At 39.3% G+C, this 24,030-nt stretch overlaps 1 protein-coding gene across 5 annotated transcripts in view; it reads right to left on the bottom strand.

Annotated features, from left to right (window-relative positions):
- Positions 1-3,471: 3,471 nt before the first annotated feature.
- The window catches only part of LOC131514504 (cytochrome b5 reductase 4), a 101,349-nt gene continuing 80,790 nt past the window's right edge, over positions 3,472-24,030 (bottom strand). For 2 of the 5 annotated variants that reach the window (XM_058734616.1, XM_058734612.1), the window contains exons 12-17: positions 23,010-23,162; positions 20,067-20,217; positions 19,452-19,538; positions 8,370-8,528; positions 4,499-4,622; positions 3,472-4,000 (exon numbers count right to left, since the gene is read on the bottom strand). In XM_058734616.1, the coding sequence (XP_058590599.1) occupies positions 3,989-4,000; positions 4,499-4,622; positions 8,370-8,528; positions 19,452-19,538; positions 20,067-20,217; positions 23,010-23,162 (686 nt within the window). In that variant the 3' untranslated portion in view covers positions 3,472-3,988. Of the gene's footprint in view, positions 4,001-4,492; positions 4,623-8,369; positions 8,529-19,451; positions 19,539-20,066; positions 20,218-23,009; positions 23,163-24,030 lie in introns of those variants that run through there. The other 3 variants (XM_058734615.1, XM_058734614.1, XM_058734613.1) reach the window with 3 other exon arrangements.

The following is a 24,030-nucleotide window of genomic DNA, read 5'->3' as shown; positions in this document are numbered from 1 at the left end:
CAGGGACTGTTCTGGGGAATGGCAAGCTTCTCTGAGTGACATCTCATTCTAAGAACTGAGTGCTTGCGGGAAGCGTGGATGTGGCCGCCTACGGTGCTCTCAGCTTGCCTGGTATGGAACCACTGCCTCATCAGCAGGGCCCCAGTCTTAGTGTGTTGCCTCACAGATAAAGCCTCCACACCATGCACGAGTGGTGACAGGGTGGCAGAAGAGAACCTTGACCAGGAAAGAAAACCTTCTTTTTGCGTTTTGGACGGATCGCTCTGGTATTGTTTTGAGCTCTGTCACACTGGCAACCCTGGGTGAAAAGAATTCACAGTAAGACCAGAGCCGAAAGATACCAAGCGATTGGCACTGGTTAAGGTTTCTCTTTTCTTTTTTAAGTTACTAGAATTTTAAATATAGTAGGCCGGAGTCTGGTTCATGTGGTTCCTCAGTAGGTACAGCCCCAGACAGGACAAGTTTATGTGGCAGAGGTAGCAGACCACAGAGGAAGTGTGACCGAGCCTTTGCCTCCAGAATGAATATGGAAGTGGAGCATTCTGGAGTGTGACAGCGCCCTGCACTCCTGTCCCATTCTATCATGCCGAGGTAAAAAGTGAGAGCCCATAGCAGCGTCTAGACAGAACATAGTCTTACCTTGGACAATTTCTGTTCTCTTTGTAGACTGTGGTAGGCAGAATGCTCATCCTTAAGTGTCAATCCCTAACGCCTGCACACTGTAATATGTTACATTAAACAGCAAAAGACTCTGCAGCTGTTAAACAAGATTTTACGATTGGGAGATTATTCTGGTTTGTGGGTGGGCCCAATCTAATCATGTGAGCCCTTAAAAGTAGCGAACTTTCTCCAGCTGGGGCAAAAGATATGGCAGAAGGGAAATTGGGCGAGATTTGAAGATTTGAAGCCCGAGAGGGACTGGATGGGCGGGTGCTGGAGTGGCCACAAAGAAAGCACGGGAAGAAACGTGGGCAGCTTTTACAAAAAGACCAGCCCCCAGCTGACAGCTAGCAAGGAAATGGGACAAGGAAATGGGGAACTCCATCCTACAGCTGCAAGGAATTGAATCCGGCCAACAACCTCAATGACCTAGAAGCACAATCTTCCCCAGAGCCTCTAGGGAAGACTGCAGCCTAATTGAACAACCTAATTTCAGCCTTGGGAGGCCTTCCGCAGAGGACCCAGCTGAGCCCCATTGTGCCCAGACTTCTGAGCCATGAAACTGTGCGATAATAAACGGATGCTGTTTTGAGCCACTAAGTTTGTGGTAATTTGTTCTGGCAGCAGTAGAAAACTAATACATAAACTTAATTCATTTATTTTTTGAGAGAGAGAGACAGAGAGTGTGAGCAGGAGAGGGGCAGAGAGAGAGGGAGAGACAGAATGTCAAGCAGGCTCCGTGCTGTCAGCACAGAGTCCAACACAGGGCTCAAACCCACAAACCATGAAATCATGACCTGAGCCAAAAACTAAGAGTTGGACGCTTAAGCAACTGAGCCACCCAGGCACCCCAAATGTTTATTTTTGAGACAGCATGAGTGGGGGAGGGTCAGAGAGAGAGGGAGACACAGAATCTGAAGCAGGCTCCAGGCTCTGAGCTGTCAGCACAGAGCCTGTCATGGGGCTGGAATCCACAGACTTCGAGATGATGACCTGAGACAAAGTCGGACGCTTAACCAACTGAGCCACCCAGGTGCCCCAACACATTTTTTTTTTTTTTAAAGCAAGCAAGCAGAATTCTTAGGCAAAAGTGATTTTGAATTCCCTTTTCTTATTGCAAACATGTGATGTAGGAGTCTTAATGTTTGATCAAAAAAGTCTTAGTCGTTGATCAAAAAAGAAGTTACAATCCACATTTCCACCTGTGCCCCTCAGTATATGGCTGTATACAATGGGAGAATGAAGCTCTATGCAGGGTATTTTCTCTCTAAGGCCTTCTAGAAGACCCTAGAGTGGAGGATGGATTTCAGTGAGATCAAGACTGTAACCAGGCTACTGTCCTAATCCAGTTGAGGGATGATAGGGCAGGGCTAGCTGCTGTGGTGAAGTCAGTTTGGAAAGAGAGACACTGGTTCCAAATGGTTCTGGAAGAGCCGGTTAGGTGGAAGGTAATCCCAGTGAATCTGAGAATGCAAGAGGAGAGGCTTGGGGAGCAATGCCCGTGGTATGAGTTAATTATGGGGGAGGGGGTACTTGTGGAACATCCATGTGGCATCCAGATGTCTGGATATGGAATACTGAAGTTCAATGATTCTCAGAGACTCCAATTTGGGAATAAGGAACACACAGGTTCAGAAGATGCTTATTATGGGTTCCCTTTTGCTTTAAAACACAGAAGAGGAATGTGGAAGAAAGAAACAGGATTTTGTTTGAGGTCATTAGAAAAGGATTGGAGACAAAAAAGGACAGAAAAGATGAGACAACTGTTGGGTGAGGTGGAATTGATAGATTTACTAATAAACTACAAAACAGGCATGCCTAGAGAGTTCATGATCTCTCTTAGAGGAGAAAAAGGAGGTGGCAGGGAGGCAGAAGCTGGAGAACGTTCGTGTTAGCCACGAGGGCTCAGGACGGCTCTGTCCTGCCTGGGTGAATGACAGTGTGGCTGGAGGTGGATACCGAAGAGGAAGGCACAGGAAAGGATTCCACCAGCCACCTGCACACATGCGCCTTCATCAACTGGGTATTTGTCATTTCAGGAACGCAAATCTATTGTATTTCTCCTGAGTATATCATTCAGTGAAGATTTAGCTATTCACATCATTTTCAGGAATATTGGAGCTGGCTCCCTGCACCCCCATTTCTGTGCACACAGAGCTGCTGTATTGACTGAGACTGAAAAAAATCTGAGTTAGCTTCAGCAGTAGCCACCCATGCATTCAACAGTTTCCTCAGGAAAAGCTCACGGTGATTCTTCTTGATACCCTCTGCTAAATCCCAACCTGTGAAAATATTTGAAGGCTGCGCACAGCAGCTGGAGGAAAGAATGAATCACCCACACACCAGAGCTCACAAGGGCTCCCTGCTGAACCACCAGCTGTGGGGAAAGCAGCCAGCCAGGGAAGGTACCATTTAGGATTCAGTGTTCTAGATGGGCTCAAAAAGAATTAAAATTTAACCCATTCCAGAGCACCAAAAGATTATTTTAGGTCATGGGACCAGATGCTACACTTTCATTACATTTCCTGATGCCCCTAATTTTGGCTAAGAATTGAAATAGTTGTTAAGATTCTCTTAGACTCTCTCACACATCTAATTGCAAGCTGCAGATATGAAATGTCTCCAGAATCTTTTCCTGCTGCCTTTTTAAGTCTCCCTTAGACACCCATCCAATATTGTTGAATTCAAACACAATTCTACCACAAGAATTAAAAAGTACTTAAGTATATGTTTATTCTACTCGGTATCAATGCCACACACACACACACACACACACACACACACACACACACACAATGTTTTGATACTTAATAAGTTAAAACATTCCATGTTTTAATAGTTAATAACAAGGACATAAATGATCATTTCCTGAGTTAACAGTGCAATGTAAAATTTAATCTGTATTGCTAATAAGACATTTTACAGCATAGAAATGTGATCAAAATGATCATTTACTTTATCATGTCATAAAACACCAGAGTTTACTGTAGTACAGTGATACACTTTAAATGGTAAGGAAGTCTGTGACTCATCACAAAAGACACCTGTATGTACTTGTTGCCATGGTCGATTCCAGGTCAAATATCAATAGCAAAATAAGTTATGGTACAAAATAAAGTCAACAAGTTGCCTCTACTGAAGGAACATTTGATTTCATTGAAGAAACTGAAACCTGGATTCTAGTTAACCTTTTAGTTAGTATGTACAAAAATGTTCTCTTAAAAAATACTAAGTAATCACAAATTTAGACAAAACAGTTGAATAAAGGACAATGACAGCTCTTCATTATGCTGTAAAACTATGGATCTCCTCTTTGGAAAAGTTCCTATCATGCAGCAACCTGGAAAACAAAGAAAAAGTACATGTTTCTTTGGCAAAATGTTTAAAAATAAAGAAGATCAAAGTTGACCGTCATAACCATAGTATTTTTTCATTTTCCCCGCTTAGTATGCACTTTCTCTTCAAATATCTAGTCAGTGTTCAAATTTTCAACTGTCTCATAAATGCCATAATTCTAAGGTTTGTTTAATGCCAACTAAAATCTACTCAGTGTGATTAGCTGATGTCTTTTAGGTATCTTTCGATCTGCGAGATCCCTTCCATCTCTCTCTCTTCATCCTGTGATTTGTTTGTTGACAAAACCAGATTTTTAGGTCTTGCGCCACCCAGAGTCTCCATTTTGTTGCATCTCTGTGGTATACATTAACAATATGTTGCTGTGTCTCTTATTTCCCACATTTTAATAATTGGATCTCGAGGCTTGATCAGATACGGGTTCAATTCTTTTTGACAAGACTATCTCCTAGGTAGTGTTCTTCCATCAGGAGGCTCATCATACCTGGTTGCCTCTCTTTTTGGATGCTAACAACCATTGGGGATCTACGTATACACCCATTAGTTCATGAGGGACTGAAGTTGGTGATACTCCTGTAACTCTTTCTTCATTTATCAGCTGAGGAATTCTATAGAGAAAAATGAACATCTGCTAATTTATTATGTAGTTGCCCAGTGGCACACCTCACAGAAAAGGCAGACTAAATGCTTCCCCTGCCCTTTATTCACCAGTTTTCAAAGTAAGGAGTTGATCCCCCAGCACTCTATCCTCATTCTCCCAAACTGAACAAGACAAGCAGAAATGTTGCTAAAGTATAATTCAATTTGGAAAACAGTATAGAGACTGAAATCTTAGAAGTAGCTCTGTTTAAAATGCTGCTGAAACTAGAGAAGGCCAAATACCATATGATTTCACTCATGTGGAATTCAAGAAGCAAAACAAAGAAAAAAGAAACCAAAAAAAAAAAAAAAGAAAAAAAGAAAAAAAGAAAGACTCTTAAATACAGAGAACAAACTGATGGCTGCCAGAGGGGGGCAGGGAGGGGGGTGGATGGGTGAAACAGGTTGAGCACTGAGTAATGTACAGAAATGTTGAATCATAGTGTATGCCTGAAACTAATATAACACTGTATGTTAATTATACTTCAGTAAAAAAGAAGAAAACAAAGTCGAAAATAAAAACATTTATTTAGTACTTGCTATATATGTAGTCACTGTGCTATGCACTTCACATTCCTAAGTATTATAATTTATTCCCTTGTACAGGTGAGTGCACTAAAGCTTAGAAAGGTTAAGTATTTGGTTCTAGGACACGTGACTTGTGATTACAGATGCTTACAAGTGGCAGAGCTGGGATTCAAACTCAAATTAGCGGCTTCTAGGCATACACACATATTCAGACAAAGTAAGGGTGTGAGCAGGAGTCATGGGGCCAACTCCGTGCAATGGTCAAGCCTCTCACTGTTTGGACTCACCTACCTTTCTAGCCACACTTTCTGTCCCTGCCTGGCCACACCAGGCTAGTCTTCTGCATACCTGCCCCTTAATGGGTTTGCTTGTTCCTCGGCCCATCCAACCCTTCCCCGCTTCCTGTGACTGGCAACATTTTGGCTGTCACTCAAACAACAGGTCTTTCTGACCATGCAGTAACTCTCCCTCCAATACACCAGCCCAGGTGTAACTTGCCTCTTCCTGAATTTCCTTAACACTTGGTTTCCACCTCTAGTAAGAGGGTTTATGATATTCAGAGTCGTATTTTAGTTATTAATGCACGCATTTGCTTCCACCACTAGACAGTGTGGGCCTCAATACCAGAGCCTGTTTTATTCATCTGTGCCACAAACACAGTGGGGATTTGGTAGATGAAAGTACCTTTACTGAGCAAGTGATTATCTTGCTCTTTATATCACAATAAAATCAGTTTCTGAGTCTTTCTCTTATCATATCATACAAACCTAACGAATTTTCACCAAATATGGAGACTGTGTTTGAAATGGTTATACTTCTGTAGCAGACATGAGATTCATTTTGGAGGGCCTGAAGGAGTGAGAATCGCCCCCAAAGGAGTCATTTTTCAGGACAGCAAAACCTATGATCTAATAAGAGACCCACGTAAATGTCAAGTAAGAGACACAAGACATTCATTAAGATGATCGAGACGAGGAAATCAAAGAAACAGGAGTCCTAAATTACAAGTCACAGGGCAGAGGCTATGAACTGCCAAGTACAGGCACGTTCAGAGATACTGTGGATTCAGCTTGCAGACCACTGCAATAAAGTAAATATCAAAATAGGGCGAGTCAAATGAATTGTTTTGTTTTCCAATGCATAGCAAAGTTCTATTTACACTACAGTCTATTCAGTGTGCAACAGCATTGTGTCTAAAAAACAATGTACATACCTTAATTAAAAAAATACTTCACTGCTAAAAAAAAATGCTAACCATCGTCTGGGCTCTCAGCAAGTTGCAATCACTGATCACAGATCACCATAACACACGTGAGAATAATGAAAAAGAGTGAAATACTGTGACAATTACCAAAATGTGACACAGAAACACTGTTGGCAGGACAGCAACAATGGACTTGTGTGATGCAGGGTTGCCACAATCTGCAGTATGTAACAAAAATGCAGTATGTGTGAAGCACAGTAAGTAGAGAGAAATAAAAAAAAGGTATGTCTGTACTATTTGAATTAAGCTACATCTCACAAGGCAATTCTGTACAGCATGTTCAACTGTGAGCAAAAGCAGGGATCCATACATGACCAGTGATCCCCCTGAGCAATTCCTGGCAAGCCAGCTAGCAGCATGGAAAGATTAGCTCTGAGGTAAAGCTGAGAAAATAAAGCTGTAGAGATTACATTCAATTTTATAAATGCAGAAGTACTAGGATCCTGGCTATCTTCTATTCAATTACACATAGACTGAGGCTCCGGAATGCAAGGAAGTGGGTATGCAAATGAAGAGCCTGCAAATAGCCCTTTGTTCAAGGGAGAAAACAACACACTTCTAATAGGAGGCTGTACCAGGGATTCTTCCTCAGTCAGTTAATTGGGCTAAATGGCCTTAAAGACACAGTCTCTTTCAATGCTGAAGAGTTTATGATTCACATCATTTAAAATGATAATTAAACTGCAGTCTGCTATGAAGTAAGCATTAAGATACATCTAAAATAGCAGTGTCAGGGCGCCTGGGTGGCTCAGTCTGTTAAGCGGTTAAGCGTCCAACTTCGGCTCAGGACATGATCTTGGGGCTTCGGAGTTCGAGCCCCGCGTCGGGCTCTGGGCTCTGTGCTGACAGCCTGGAGCCTGGAGCCTCCTTCGGATTCTGGGTCTCCCTCTCTCTGCCCCTTCCCCAGCTCACACTCTGTCTTTCTTTCTCTCAAGAAAGAAACATTAAAAAAAATTTTTTTTTAAATAGCAGTGTCAACAAAGTAAAAGAATGTAGCCTTTAGCCTTTTTCTTTCTGAAAAACTATTTTACTTCAAATCATACTGTTAGTCTTCACTATAAATTTAATAGTTTTATTTCAGCTTTGAAAGATTAAAAGTTTAAACAGTAATTTTTTAAAAAATTTGAAGTTGAGAGTGCTTATACAAAAGAACATTTTTTTCTGAAGGTATTACAATCCAGAAATAAAATTCAATTTAATTAAAATACTTTTTTAAATGCAACATAGAGAGAAACATTTCTCAATGCATGTACTGAGGTCAATATGTTTCTTAATTAAAATTAAAAATGGTGAGAGAGAAAAGTAACCAGAAAATGTGAGGTTTAGTCATATCTCAAACAAGGAAAAACAGGGTAGTTGAGGCAGTCATATTTTAAAATCACCTATACACCCAACAGTGCCTACATAAATAATGAAATATTTTAAAGTGTCATTTTAGATTTAAATCAGAGCCAGGTGAATTTCGAGTAAGATGAACACTACCATTGATGCTTCGCCATCCAGTGTCAACTTGGAGTCTTAGCTTATTTATGTTCTAGTCTCTCCTTTTGTCTTGACGTCTGGCTTTCAATCCCTGTATTATTTACTAGCTTTTGCCTAACTGCAGAGAATGAAGAAAGGTGGAAAGCTGCAACGAGATGAACAATGCTTATTAATTATGTCCCAGATAAGAAAAGTGGCACCATGTATCCACACTGCCAGTCATTAGCAATGATCATCATCCAGATCTAACTCTATGCATAATCCTGGCCTCCAACCTCTCACCTGCATGAAGGTTAAAAACTACTATTTTCTTAGGCTGTAACCGACTACTGTAGTGCAGGTTTGTATGAATGGGAAGAACAGAGCTAAGTCGATTGCTTCTTACGGAAGACTTTCATTTCACAGTGTTGGGCATTCTTTTCCGTACCACATTGCTACTCACCGTATTCCTTGTTCTGTAAATGGGGTTGGTCCACAGATGAGGACTTTGGATTTGTCTGAACTTCTTTTCAAAAATTCAGAAAGAAGAGCTGGTGAAATGTGTCCCCATTTGCCATTCCATTCAGAAGTGGGTGCTGAGAGAACAAATTCAACATCAAATCTGGAGGAAAGAAACATTTTTTTAAGTCTATTATTTGAACATATTATTAGCATGTTTTAAGTTCATGAAAACATTTTCTTTTTTTCCCCTTGAGAACAACTGAATACCTAAACTGTAGTGTATGAAGTGTATAAATTGATACACTTGCTAGAAAAGCACTAGAACAGATGATAAGCAAAAGTTTAACAAAAACATATAGGTAAATCCATATTTACTAAGGGTTAACTTTTGCTACGAATAAGAAGAGTGATCTGGCGTTATTTACTGAACTCACTAGAAAGAGAGTTCCAAGGGATCTCAAAGCACTCCACATTTCTATTCATAATCTGCCTGTATAAATCACAGAACAGAGCAATTACCATTGGCATGTGCGTTTTAATCTCCGACCCAAACCTCTCCAAGGAGTTCCAGACCCAAGAGCCTACTGGATTCATTTCTTGCTGTCTTCAACATCAACTTATGATCTCCCTATCCCACACCCGAGGTTATCTTTGTGAACGGCGCCATGGTCCACTTGGTTGCAAAAGCCAGGAGCTTGGGATTCATCCAGGAGACCTTTCTCTGCCTCACCTGCCATAAGCATATCCTCACCAAGTCCTGGCTCCTAACTGTGTCTACTTGGCTCAGTCTTCACGTGCTGCCCATCCTCTTCCTGAAATGCTTCTACTAAGCAAACCGCCCCGCCCCCCTTCAGTTCTTAGCTCAAGCATCATTTCCAAAGGGGGAAGCACTGCAGCCCACAGTGCTCTGTTGTATGTGTTGTAGGAATGCTTTCCTTTCCCTTTTCTTTGCAGCCCTTACTTCAGCCTGTAAATATGTGGTGATCAAGATGATTATCCTATTAATGTCTACCTTGCCCGCTACATCATAAGCTCCATGAGAGCAAGGATCACACTCTGGCTGTCACTGCATCCCTAGTGGCCAACACACAGGAGGCATTCAGATACTAAGAAACGAAACACATGAAAGAAAAAAAAAATGGGTACAGAATTAAAATGAGAGATAAGAACATCAAACCAAATCTCACAACGTACTCCAGACCATTTCTTCCCACAGCTCTGTGATCTGTTAAGTGAATTGCTGGTAAAGAATCACAGTAAATTAAAAATGTTATGTTGTACCTGGTCTCCATTGTAGCAAACACAATTCATTCTTAACCATTTTTAGCAGATCAAATGACTTTCTACATTTCCTAGTGAATAACTGAGATGCTTTCTCAAGACGAGCAGAAAGAAATCATACGTTAACATCAATCTTAAGAAAAAGTAGAAGCGAACAGTTTCTCTTGTGAGGGGGCCCAGGGAGCCAAATGTCAGAACAGAAACAAGACGTGGCCGGTGCCGCTGCCCTCACGTCGCTGTGCGACAGCTTAGGTAAGGTGCCTGCAAACTGACTGGCACAGAGCAGCACAGGCCAACGCTGAGTGTCTGCAGGGGCTCGGAGAACCAGTCCAGGCTCTCACCCAGACCCAGGCCTCTTGGTCTTATTTGTTCATTTGCAGAATGAGATGGGAAAACTATATCATCTCTGTTCTAATATTCTGATTTTATATTTAAAAACCCTACAGAATTATGTTCTATTTCTTACCTTTAAGGTCCCCATGTGGTTTTAGCAGCAATCTATTCTACTCTGTACAAAACAGCTTCCCCAAATACTTTCTTTCACTAACTTATTTTTCGTTGCTGGCATTTAAAATTTAAAATAGTTTTAGATAATTCCAGAATGTACTATTTGTACACTGTTCCGGGTTTGGCTTGAGGTAAGTGTGCAAAAATACTTGAAGGAATAAAGAAACTTATTTACAAAGAAGCCATATTGGCTAAAAAACAAACAAACAAACAAACAAACAAACAAACAAACAAACAAAAAAACCAAAAATGTGCCTGGAAGAACAAAGTCATATGCTGGCATCTATGAAATCACATTAAAAACTGTACGTGAATTCATAAGTGCATTTTTCTGAGAAGATCCATAGCCTTTCATCATCAAAGCAGATCATCAAAGGAGACCCAAAAGCAACTGCAGAACCATTATGTTAAGACATTTCCAATTATACACAGACAACTGGATAAAAGATTGCAATTACCTGGTTAAATTAAAAGTAAAAACTTGTCTCCTCTGGCTCTATTTCCAACAAGTTGGTCACTGGAATAAAACTGCTAAGATCTATAAATTAATACTGGTGTCCCTCTCACCTAATTTTCCTTTACTGAGATATTTAAAAGAAAAAAAAAAAAAAGCCTAGTCATTGGCATACGTTCTGCAGGCATCTACTAAAGGGTGATAAATAACTGAGATCCTTACATAAAGGGTGTAACCTTCCCATGCATTTCGTATTTATTCACACAGCGGTCCCTTGGCCATAATTTTTGGGCACTTAATGGAAAAAACACACAGCCACATGGATATAATTTTTAGGGATATTGTGAAGAGGATGCTCTCCTGCTTAGCCGCTACAGGATTAGAAGAGCTTAAAGTGGGATAGGAGCAATACCAAATTAAGACTCAGGAATATTTTAAAGAAGCATTCCTTTTTATCATATTAAGATACAGATGATTACTATGGAATCCTCTCTTCTGGGTTATTATGAATAAGGGCCAATTTGCTGTATGCAACCAATTATAGCCGTGAGGCATAAGAGTAAATGTTCTGAAACTCTTTTCTGCCCTGTGATCTCAACATGCAGGAAAGGACTAGAACTCTTGAGAAGGTTACCTGAAAATAAATTTAGATAATCTATTAAGTGCAAACAAAGCAAAATAAAAAGAGAGCAAGTGGGCGAGAGAAAGTAGACCTGCTTCTGGTAAATACCTATGTGGTCTAAATGTCAATGGAAGTAAACAAGCTGGTGAAAATAATTACTATTTTTTTTCAATATATGAAGTTTATTGTCAAATTGGTTTCCATACAACACCCAGTGCTCATCCCAAAAGGTGCCCTCCTCAATACCCATCACCCACCCTCCCCTCCCTCCCACTCCCCATCAACCCTCAGTTTGTTCTCAGTTTTTAAGAGTCTCTTATGCTTTGGCTCTCTTCCACTCTAGCCTCTTTTTTTTTCCCTTCCCCTCCCCCATGGGTTTCTGTTAAGTTTCTCAGGATCCACATAAGAATGAAACCATATGGCAAGTGTCTTTCTCTGTATGGCTTATTTCACTTAGCATAACACCCTCCAGTTCCATCCATGTTGCTACAAAGGGCCATATTTCATTCTTTCTCATTGCCACGTAGTACTCCATTGTGTATATAAACCACAATTTCTTTATCCATTCATCAGTTGATGGACATTTAGGCTCTATCCATAATTTGGCTATTGTTGAGAGTGCTGCTATAAACATTGGGGTACAAGTGTCTCTATGCATCAGTACTCCTGTATTCCTTGGGTAAATTCCTAGCAGTGCTATTGCTGGGTCATAGGGTAGGTCTATTTTTAATTTTCTGAAGAACCTCCACACTGCTTTCCAGAGCGGCTGCACCAATTTGCATTCCCACCAACAGTGCAAGAGGGTTCCCGTTTCTCCACATCCTCTCCAGCATCTATAGTCTCCTGATTTGTTCATTTTGGCCACTCTGACTGGCGTGAGGTGATATCTGAGTGTGGTTTTGATTTGTATTTCCCTGATAAGGAGCGATGTTGAGCATCTTTTCATGTGCCTGGTTGGCCATCTGGATGTCTTCTTTAGAGAAGTATCTATTCATGTTGAAAATAATTATTTTAAAGTAGACTGATAATGATCCAAGATGAAAAGTCTTGAAATACAAATGTATGCATTCAATCTAAAATGACTGCAGAGCCTGCAGTCATCAACAACTGATTCCCTCCCCCTCCGGCCAATCAGCTTCCAAAATGTACCTCCTTCACATTTCTTACACATATCTCCTGCCTTCCTATTTTTAGTGCCACAACTCTGCAATAGGCCTTTATATCTCTCGACTAAAATACTGCTCTAATATCCTTAGCCCTAATCTATCTGACACATCATGGCTATATTAGTTCTTCTAAAAACCCAGAACCCATCTTACAACTTTCTGCTCAGAAAGCTTCTGTGATTAGTCACTGCCTAGAGAAGGGTATTTCAGGGTATTTGGAGCCCCAGCTTTTCCTGATTTCTCTAGATAAAGAAAAATACTAGATCATAAGGTATTTGTCTTTCTCTGACTGACTTACTTTGCTTAGCATTAAACTCTCTAGCTCCATCCATGTTATTGCAAATGGCAAGATTTCATTTTTTGATGGATGAACAATACCACATGATTTCACTCATATGTGGAACTTAAGAAACAAAACAAACACACAAAAAGAGAGAGAGAAACCGAGAAGCCACTCTTAACTATAGAGAACAAACTGGTGGTTACCAGAGGGGAGGTGGGTGGGAAGATGGGTGAAACAGGTGAAGGGGATTAAGAGCCCACCCATCACAACGAGCACTGAGTAACATACAGAATTCCTGAATCACTATATTGTATACCTGTATGTTAACCATACTGGAATCAAAATAAAAACCAATAAAAAAGAGAAAAATACTAGAAACAACAGGAAAACTAGTTATTTGCTCATAGGGTAATAATTCACAAAATAAACAGGTAGGGGTTAAAATTTGATAAAATACACATATTACGGAGACATTTCTCAAAATGAATCTGATGAAACACTAGTGTTCTTCCAGATGTGAGTGGTAATCCATAAGAGAAGGCTAACCTCTCAAATGAGTTTGGGACTACTGGGTTAAGAAAAGTTAAATAGATTTCTTCAGAATTTCTCAAAACCTTGAATATGCTAACTTCGCAACAAATCTTCAAGAAGGTAATATAGTACACATTCTGTCTCAGACTTATTTAATCACAGAGCCCTTTGGTCAGGGGAACACATGGACATTTAAAAAAACACATTCCAAGAAACACACCATTTGAGGAACATCTGGGAGGAAGAAAGTCCCTTATGGGTCCATATTAGGGGCCCACATATTTGAGCACATCACAGGCTGGAGAAAAAGAAAGGGGTTCAGGCACATTTCCAATGTACTTGTGCCTCTGAGATCATCGGCATCTGCTATCTCAATTAGACTGAAACATCGCTAGTCTTAATGCTGACACCAGGGTACAGAAACATAGTCATTATCTACAGACCCTGTCAGTAATAAAGGGAGATGTGCTTCCCAGGTTGCCGGAACTTCCCATGTACTAAGTGTAATACAGGAATTACGCTTAAGGTCTTCCATTGCCAGATTTTAACTACCCTGTTTCGTTGACTGTAAAATAAGAGGATTAGAAGTGATCACCACTAAGATTCCTTCTAATATGGATATAATTAATGGTTTTATTTTCACAAAGTTATTTCACATTGTTTTCCTTTCCACACACAGTTCAACATAATTGGACTCAACATACTGGCCCTCTTGGTTTTTTGCTTATAAAAAATCCTATTATACAAATTTCTTTTCCTGTTCACAGAAATGCTAATTGCTCCCCAAAGCCCAGACCTTCCTCTATGAAGCTTTGACATCCCCACCCTCACAAAAACAGAATCACTCCTCCTCCTAGACTTCTAGAACATATGACTCATTCCTCTCAAGACTTTACACTTACTGCCGAACTTGAGAACTTCACCACCACTTGGGGATTCTTACTCATTTTGTATCTTTCCCCAACATTAAGCACATTTTGCAAAGAGTGAGCACACAAGTGACTGAAGTGATGTGCCTGGTCCACCGGTGCCCATAATGGGGTACACAATCCCCTGTCCTTGTGCTGCTTGGAATCCCTTTCTCTTTCGCCTTCCCTTATGCCCTAAACATTAACCTCATCCTTTCTAAAGGAAAAATAACGACACTAACATATCAAGTGTGGGGAGTACAATATTCTGTGCTTGGTAATTTACCTTTCTCGAGGCTATTTGTCAAAATGTATCAATAGCCTTGGTATTCTGTGACCTGATGATTCTTCTGATGAATTTTTATCCTGCATATGGAGGTACAAAGCAGCTTGTAATCACTATGCCAAACAGCAGGGGACTGGTTAAATAAGTCATGGTATGGTTACATGACTGCATATAGTGCAGCTATTAAAAATCATGGTAACGTGCCAGTTTTCCCAACTGGCACTACTGGAATTTGGGGCTGGTTATTTGTTGTGGGAGATTGTTGTGTGTATGCAGTATGTTGAAGCATTCCTGGACTCTACCAACTAGATGCCCTCCGTTGTGATGATAAAAAATGTTTTCAGACATAAATGTCCCCTAAAGTCATTGGAACAGGGTGGAGAGACAGACTGAGGTGGCAGACAAAAACTGGTTTAAAATATTTGACACACTCGGGGCGCCTGGGTGGCGCAGTCGGTTAAGCGTCCGACTTCAGCCAGGTCACGATCTCGCGGTCCGTGAGTTCGAGCCCCGCGTCAGGCTCTGGGCTGATGGCTCGGAGCCTGGAGCCTGTTTCTGATTCTGTGTCTCCCTCTCTCTCTGCCCCTCCCCTGTTCATGCTCTGTCTCTCTCTGTCCCAAAAAATAAATAAAAAACGTTGAAAAAAAAATTAAAAAAAAATAAAATAAAATAAAATATTTGACACACAGGGGCGCCTGGGTGGCTCAGTCGGTTGGGCGTCCGACTTCGGCTCAGGTCATGATCTCACAGTCCGTGAGTTTGAGCCCGGCGTCGGGCTCCGTGCTGACAGCTCGGAGCCTGGAGCCTGCTTCTGATTCTGTCTCCCTCTCTCTGACTCTCCCCCTTTCATGCTCTGTCTCTCTCTGTCTCAAAAATAAATAAACATTAAAATATTCGACACACAGAATGTGCATAATATACTAAGTAGAAAATGTAGTTATAAAAAGTTTAATCAGTATGTCAACATTATTTAAAATTTTTTTTCTAATGTTTTTTATTTATTTTTGACAGAGAGAAAGAGAGAGAGAATGTCAAGCAGGGGAGGGGCAGAGAGACAGAAACACAGAATCTGAAGCAGGCTCTAGGCTCTGAGTTGTCAGCACAGAGCCCAACATGGAGCTTGAACTCATGAACTGCGAAATCATGATCTGAGCTGAAGTCGTTTGCTTAACTGAGTGAACTACTCAGGAGCCCTAAGACTACATTATTTAAAAAACAAAATAAAAAGATGAGTGTGTATAAGTGCACACATGTGTGTGTCAGAGAGCAAGACAAGGAGATAGCTTTATTAAAAGAAGGTTATTTTCTCCAAAAATGACTGTTTTGAAAGGGAAGGGAAAATAAATACCTGTTAAATTTATATATTACAGGGGTGCCTGGGTAGCTCAGTTGGTTGAGCGTCCGACTTCGGCTCAGGTCATGATCTTGTGGTTCATGAGTTTGAGCCCTGCGTCAGGCTCTGTGTTGACGGCTCAGAACCTGGAGCCTGCTTCGGATTCTGTGCCTCCCTCTCTCTCTGCCCCAACCCACTCACATTCTGTCTCTGTCTCTCTCAAAAATAAACATTAAAAAAAAAATTATATATTACAAAATGTTGTCCAGAGGTCAATCTCAATGTCAAGCTATCCTGCCCCTCAAAAATCATTTTGCAAAAGCTAAGAATTCACAGAGCTAGGGCATTCTACTGGGATGGGACCTCATGCATAACACTGTTCAGAGGTCAAGAGACAGATAAACAAAATTTAATTTGGATCCCAGTTTACATAGTAATTAACTATAGCTACTACCACACATTTTTGCCTTCTGTTTCCTCTCAAATTTCTTAAGAAAAATAAATGTGTGAGATTTTGCTAGATTTGAAATGTTGTGAATGGAGTCCTAACTACTGGACATATTTGGATAAAATTCAAGTGAGCTGTTTTCTGTTCAAATTTTATATTTAATGACATGGAAACTTGACTGAAATAGAAACATCCCATAAAAGTACTTATAGTGTACCTATGTTTTGCAATTCTATTAAGTTTAGCAATGTGGGTAAATGAAGAGATACATTCCCTGGATTGTATGAGAAAATTAGCCAGCATAGTATCTTGTTCACTGTTGTGCCCCTGTGTAGAGAGGCAAATAGCAGAGCTCACATTTATTTAATGAATGAATGAATGTTACAAATACGCTAATTATGGGCTAGGCACCTACACAAACTGTCTCACTGACCCCTGTAGCCAAATAATTCTATGATGTAGGTAATTGATATCCTTATTTCTACAAGCGGAAAAACTGAGGCTCAGTCAGATCAAATAACTTGCCCGAGGTCACAAGGTTAGTAAGGTCCCATTATGCAATGATTTTTCTAAGAATTTCATCTGTTAATATTATCTAGATAAACTTGGAGGACAAGCATAGCATGCTTGCTGAAAATCAGAGTATTAGATCATATCTTAGCCTCAATATCCATCCTATCTGTCCCTTCTTGTTCCACAAGGACTGAGTGGAAGGCTGAGACCTAATCCTACAGAGTAAGGTATTTCACTTGCTTTAACTACAAAATTTAGAAGGATTTTTAAAAAGATACTTACAACCCAATAATTATTTTAATATGTTCAGGTGTCACATTTTGTCATCAGAAACTTTATTACTAAAATTAGGAGTGATACAGGAAAGTCAAGATGTAGGAAAGGATGGTTTAATACATAAAAGATGCCCTTAAATACTAACTAAAATACAGATGTGACTAATTAAAATAACCTTATATTAAATCTGAGTTTTTACTTTCCTTTTTTGTATGGGACTCAACAATAGTGCTAAAAACCCATCAATAAGCCTTTAAGGCTGGGTTTCTCATAAAGCCTCAGAATATGGTAACATTCCTGGTAAACATTCCATACAAGCACGGCCTTTTTGTTTTCCAGTGAGGGCATGACACGAGTCTCCAGGGAGTGGCAATCATACAACACTAGAAGTCCGTGCCAACAGAGTGCCTCAAGCAAGGACAATTATGTCTCCAAGAAGAAGGAGGAGGTTAGCGAGTAGAGAGAGCGAGCACCCAGGAGCACGAGGGGAGGGTAAGAAGAGAAACAGAAGGAGAAGAGGGAGGATAAAGGTAGGCCAGAAGTCAGAGCGCCATCACTTCTCTCAGCAAGCTGGAGAGTCCACTCACCTGGTGAGTGCTGTTAGAGCCAGGCATCCAGATATGAAAAAAAAGGGGCCTTTCCTCACCCTCAGTATTCCAGCCTATGCAATCCACCAACCCAAATTATGTAGACCAAAACAAACAGAATGAAACAAAAGAAAACACACTTTATGTTCAGAGGCTGTCAACACATTTCTTTTTACCAAGTACTTCTTAAATCAAGTTTAGCTCCAACTGAAAGTCTAAAAGTACAATGTCTGTTCATGAAAATAATAGCAAATGGATCCTCTCGTACAAGGGAACTATGTTCAAAAATAACTTTGTCAAAACGCTGCCAGAAACATTTTTTTTAAAACAACCCTACAGTTAAAAAGCTTAGCAATGCTGTTTAAATTCTTTTAAATGTTTGATCAGGAAAACAGGAGCTCAGTTAATGCAGAAATGAAACGCATGTACGTAGAGTTCTTCTAAGCCACAATTCAAATATCTGAGGTAGGGCTTCGGTTTCCAAAGCAGTTACACATCTTCTCCAATCCTCACATTAGCCTTATGAAGTAAGTAGGAAAGATGTCATTATTTCATTTGGAAGATAAAGAGACAGGCCCACAGAGCTAAGTAATTTTTGAGTAAGGTCCAAGCTGGTGAAGGGTAGAATGAAAACCAGAATTTAGGCTTTAGGCTTTGTGGTACATGCCTAACTTTCCACTTTCAAAAGTGTGAAAAAGACGCTTGAAAACCTAGGAATTTGTATTTCTTTAAATCATGCTCTAAACTGTTGTACGGCTACCTAAATACAAATACTTTTAAGTTTATGGTTTAAGTATGTAAGAAGACTCAATACTTCAAGGATAAAGTGAGTCAGGTCATCTTTAATTTGTGAACGTTATTTATGAAGAGAAAGAGGGGAAGAGGATGGAAGACAGGAGGGAGGAAAAACGAAAGGTGGCCATTCATTCCCACAGCAAGGATGTTTGGAAAGTAGTCACAAGAAACAGAGTCCCAGAACAGCTGAGTTGTTGACATCTTTAACTCGAACTTTCAAAAAGCCTGGAATTTTATCTGTCCTGTACAATCTTAAACATACTTACTTCAGATATTTTGTGTGAAGTCCTTATGAAGTCCTGAATTTCTTAAACATAGCTTTGGATGACTACAGATATGCTTACAAAGTATGACAGCTCCTCCAATTCACTCTTCCAAACAATACCTTCAGAATTTCCTGCTGCTTTTAACTCTCTTTAGGGGAGATAGGGCATATGCCCATTTCAACTATCTAATTTCAGCTGACTGTGCTAGGGCTTTCTTCAATGAAACAGATTCCCATGCTTTCTCATTCTACCAGAGTTCAGCCTGGCTCGCACTTTTTTCTATTGCCTATGCCAGCATTCCCCAAGGTGCGTACTGAGGACCACCAGTATTAACAGCTATTAATTACTTAATGTAGACAAACAAAAATGAAGAAAATCTTAACTAAACATACATAAGGAAGACCCCCTCTGAAAAGTCACAAAGGCTCTAAGAAATCTTATAGTAAGGAAATATATTTATTTTTGCTTGATCCATCTTATCACATTTATTTGATTTGCACCCACTATAGCAAGAAAATCTTGAATCATCAAATTGGCTATACTAGATCATTTTCAGTGAAACTCAACTCAGAATAAGTAACACGTTAAAACATAACGTCCAGTATATATTTTATCAATACATATATGATGTCGTATTAATCTTACCGAACAGTATTTCTTTGGGGGAGGGATATTAACATTACTTGCATTGAGGGAATTATTGATTAGTTTATTTTTTCTTTGATGGGGCTTCCTGGCTAATTAAGCACTCCAATCAAAGGAGATAAGGCCTAGACTGACTATACATTTTTGAATATTTAAGTGCAGAGCTAACACCGGTTTAATACCTTTTATCTTTAAATGCTAATTTCTCCAACTGGCTTCTCCAAATTATATCATCCTCTGTTTTATTGAAGAACATCAGCTTCACTTTCCTTAAAAGAAAAAACAACAACAACTCAAAAAGAACTATTTCAGTTACATTTAAAATATGCATGAATGGAAAAGTCTAAACGTAAAGTGGCATGAATGTTTTTTTAGTGCCAATTAGGTAACCCAAAGTATCAAAAATAAAAGAATCAAGTTAGTAAAACAGCTAGGACTAGAAGACGTAGGGTAAGGAAATGATAAATGAGGAAATGAGAATACGTCTATTAAGGTCCACTGAGCAATTAATTTAGAATACCTTACACTAATCTAATAGCCTCATAAAGGATAGTAATTAAAGATAAAGTTACACCAGGTCACGATCTCGCGGTCCGTGAGTTCGAGCCCCGCATCAGGCTCTGGGCTGATGGCTCGGAGCCTGGAGCCTGCTTCCGATTCTGTGTCTCCCTCTCTCTCTGCCCCTCCCCCGTTCATGCTCTGTCTCTCTCTGTCCCAAAAATAAATTAAAAACGTTGGAAAAAAAAAAAAAAAATTTAAAAAAAAAAAAAAAAAAAAAAAAAGATAAAGTTACATACCTGAGACTGGGTATGTTAGTCAAAGCATAATTCAGTATTTTAACCATTGGTGTGAAGCCTGTTCCAGCTGCCAATAAAAAGAGATCTTCTAATTCTTGGAACTGGGATATTTTAAAACTGCCCTCAGGATTGCTTACGGAAACAAAATCTCCTAAACAATGAAATATAAACTAAATCAGAAGAAAAAAAAAATCAGGGAAACTGACGTTAGCCTAGCTAAATTTAGAACACTGAGGAGTAACAGGATGAATTCATAACTTTCAGACTACATCTTAGTCTTTAAGGTATGTAAGGAGTTTGGGGAATACTCATTAAGCCCCCAAGTATGTCTGGATTATATCCTTATAACCAAATTGATAATGAGGTTTTATTACACTCATTTCCCAACATTATTTTCCCAAACCATCTGCAGTCTCGATTTTACAAACTACTGACAAGCACTTAAGTACAAATTCTCAGTAAAGGACTGATTGCTAAACTAAATTATAAGCACCTCAAAAGCAGTGTCTATGTATACCTGTCTTACACGGTACAAGGTGGAGAATATATACTCACTGCTTACATATGGATTCTTAGCCATAGCAATAAAACTAGTAGGAGAGAAAATGGAAATAGAAAAGTATTCTAAAATCTTACGTTAGTAAATGTGCTAACTTCACCTTCATGAAATCTTTGAAAAACCTATTAGAACAACAGCTGTTCTGAATTGAACGCCTATAAAAACAAAGCAAGATCAGAAACTGTACTTAGAGCATGCTACTTCTCAATCTAGAATAAAAATATTTGAGCAAAACATTTTCTGTAGTGCATTTTTATATAACCACTATGTACCACTCATATAAGAGAACTGCCTTTAAGACATTTCAGAAATTTTCAATGTAATTTTAAAAATAGAAAAGTTAAACATGTTTTAAAAACAATTTCAAATAATTTGCTTTATTTCTTTAAATGCTTGGATGTTCATAATTTTTCCTTCTTGTCCACAGCAGGATAGTAAGGATCTTGCAGTAACTGATGAATTAAGTATCAGAAGGTAACAGAAGCTCCCCGTTATAGTTCAAAAGGACCATAAGATCAGAACATCTTCAGGAAAAAGTCAGCTGGTTGTTTACTAAAGATGCCTCACAGAATGACATTAACTTGATAACTTCTGTCAACAGTCCAGTCCTTCAACGTCATAAAACTAGACTCAGGCAAGATACCTGATTTTAATCCAGTTCACAAGATGTTAAAAGTATACCGGCCAGAACAGAATTGATTTACAAAAGGCTATCTGTACCTAGTGACCTGAACATCACACACCCCTTCCAGGGCATCTCATTCTCAGTATCAGAACACTTGGAAAGCCAACATAATCATATAAGAGTTGCTTGGTGAACATGGAGTTGAAACAAAGACGTGGATAATTTTATAGCGTAGCTCATTTAAGCCATGACGAGGCTTTCATGAGTTATCACTATCATGCCAGTGTGTCCCTCCAAGGGACACAGGTATTGGGGCCATGTCTAGCTCCCTTGGATGAAACTGAAAAAACACTCATCTTATTCTTTGGGCTTTCCCTTTCATGCTCTAGGCTAAATCTCCACCCTGATCTGTTCACACGATCTCTATGAAAAGGTTATAATAACACTGGTTCAGTTTCCACATGCTGTCTATAATCACATGTCAGGCTACCACAAAATGATAGTCACCTTCACTAGATTTGCAGGGATCCCAAGATTCTTTAGGTTCTGATTCATATTCAATATTTTGATCTTTGTAACCAAAGAGGACTAATCATATCCATTATGTAGAGACTGGCTTAACTTCCAGAAAGCAACAAATTTTCTTTATTTCCAAATTTTAATGACCTATCTCACTGGCACCTCAATGTTACTGCTAATGCTATGTTAAAAACAGGAAGGGCACTTTTACTGTCAAACAAAAGGCAGTGAAAAGTTGAAGGTACAGAAAAAGGAATAGAAACAGGAATAGGGGTCTTGAAATCACAATAGATTTCATCATAGTCTTTTTATTAATTCTTTCAAAGTACACTTATTGAGAGCCTGTTATGTGCCAATTGCCATGCTGAGGTATAGGAACTATAAAGATAAGGAAGACAATCTTTACCCTCAAACTCAAAGTTTTGTAAAGAAGGAATATTATTTATTATCTGAGAACTATGAACAAAGTGTTACTGAGGGGTTCACGAGAAGGGTGGCTTCATAAAAGAAGTGGTATTTTGTTTGGGTCTTTAAAAAAAAAAGGTACCTGACAGGTAGAGGAAGGACTGATGGGTGTCCTACGTGAGGCAACTGCATGTACCTATGAATGAGGGTGACAAGCTTGTGGAACTCTGAGTAGCATAAGTACTTTGTATTTATACAAGTAGTTACATGAGAGATGCAGCTGGAGGGATCATGAAAGTCTTTATAGGCCATGCAGAGGACTTAACCGTTAAGTAATGGACACCTGTCAGACATCTCAAAGCTGCAGAGAAACATGATTAAATTTCTCCTCAGGGCATCTTGGAAATGCAAATAAACAGAAACAGAAGGACTCCATTAGAGGCGACTGAGAGCAGTTAGAGGTCATGAGAAGGATGATGAAGGCTTGATCCGAGAAGGTGGCAGAAGGGAAGGAAAAGAAAAGATTAAAAAGCCACTGGGAGGTAGATTCACTGGACCTCAGTGGCAGACTAGATCGGGAGGGAGAAAATGGGAAGATTCAAGGATAACTCAAGCCTCTCGATGGTGTCAAAAATGAACTGTGATGCTATAAATAATAAAGATGAGGAATATGGGAGTAAGGGTAGATTAGGTGGGACGAAGAGAACATGACTTTGGTCTCAGGCAAGTTGAGTCTGAGATATTTGATAGACTCCCACATGGAGATAACCAGAGGATAAGTATAACACGGGCTCTTATCTAGAACAGAAATGAGGTTTAAAAAAAGAATACGAACCAATCTGAAGCTGATCAAGCTCTGGTGTGAAGAGTCCAGCAGGATAGATTTTGATCAAAAAGTAGATGTATTTATTGTTGAGAAGAACTGGTTCCTTGAACTCTGAGAGTAAGGAATCAGATACAGGTGTATATGGCTTCACAATTTCAGTACCTAGAAAAAGTCATGACACAGAAATTCAATTTTAAAAATCTCAAAAGCCCTGAATAAAGACAAAACATACAAATATTATGATGCTATCACTACATATTGAAAACTGTACATCTAATATGTATATGATTCTAACTATATGTTCTCCCTAGAGATGCACACACATACTATATACAGAGAACATGTAGTTAGAATCATATACACATTAGATGTATACACACACACACACACACACACACACACACACACACACCCCTCTGAAGCCTATGCATGCTGAAATAAACTTAACAAATCAATATTTTACCTATCATATAAACAATGTACATTTATTATGTGCAGTATGATAGGGACTCATGGGAATAAATGTAGACATCCATCTATTCCATCAGCATATAAACTTTGTAATGGGCCACAAAAAAAAAAAAAAAAAGACATCAAAAGTTTACACAGAGGTGTAAGAAGGTACTTACATAACAATTTTAATTATGCACCGAATTTTTAACAATGGTTACAGATGGCCATTGGGATTATTGGGTTAAGAAAAGGAAGAATTTCACTTTTTACTTTATACATTGTGAGCTGTTTTAATTTTTTAATATATATTGCTTTGGCAACTGAAAGAAAAAATGTTAATCCAACTACTTCCAACAATATACTATTAAAAAACACGAATCTAATAAGAATTTGTGTTATATTTTAGCTAGCCAAATTCCAAAGAAAGAGGAGCCCCCACACATTTTTAAGACCAAAATTTTATACATGGCTCCTTGACATCTAAAAATTGATCCACCCGTAAGATTATAATACATCGACAATGACCACACTGGGAAGACAGCAGCTACTGACTGACAGCCTGGCACTGGTGATGGTG

Source organism: Neofelis nebulosa, chromosome 6 (assembly GCF_028018385.1).
Source record: "Neofelis nebulosa isolate mNeoNeb1 chromosome 6, mNeoNeb1.pri, whole genome shotgun sequence".
Taxonomy (NCBI): Eukaryota; Metazoa; Chordata; class Mammalia; order Carnivora; family Felidae; genus Neofelis; species Neofelis nebulosa.
This window is presented reverse-complemented; position numbering and strand designations above follow the sequence as displayed.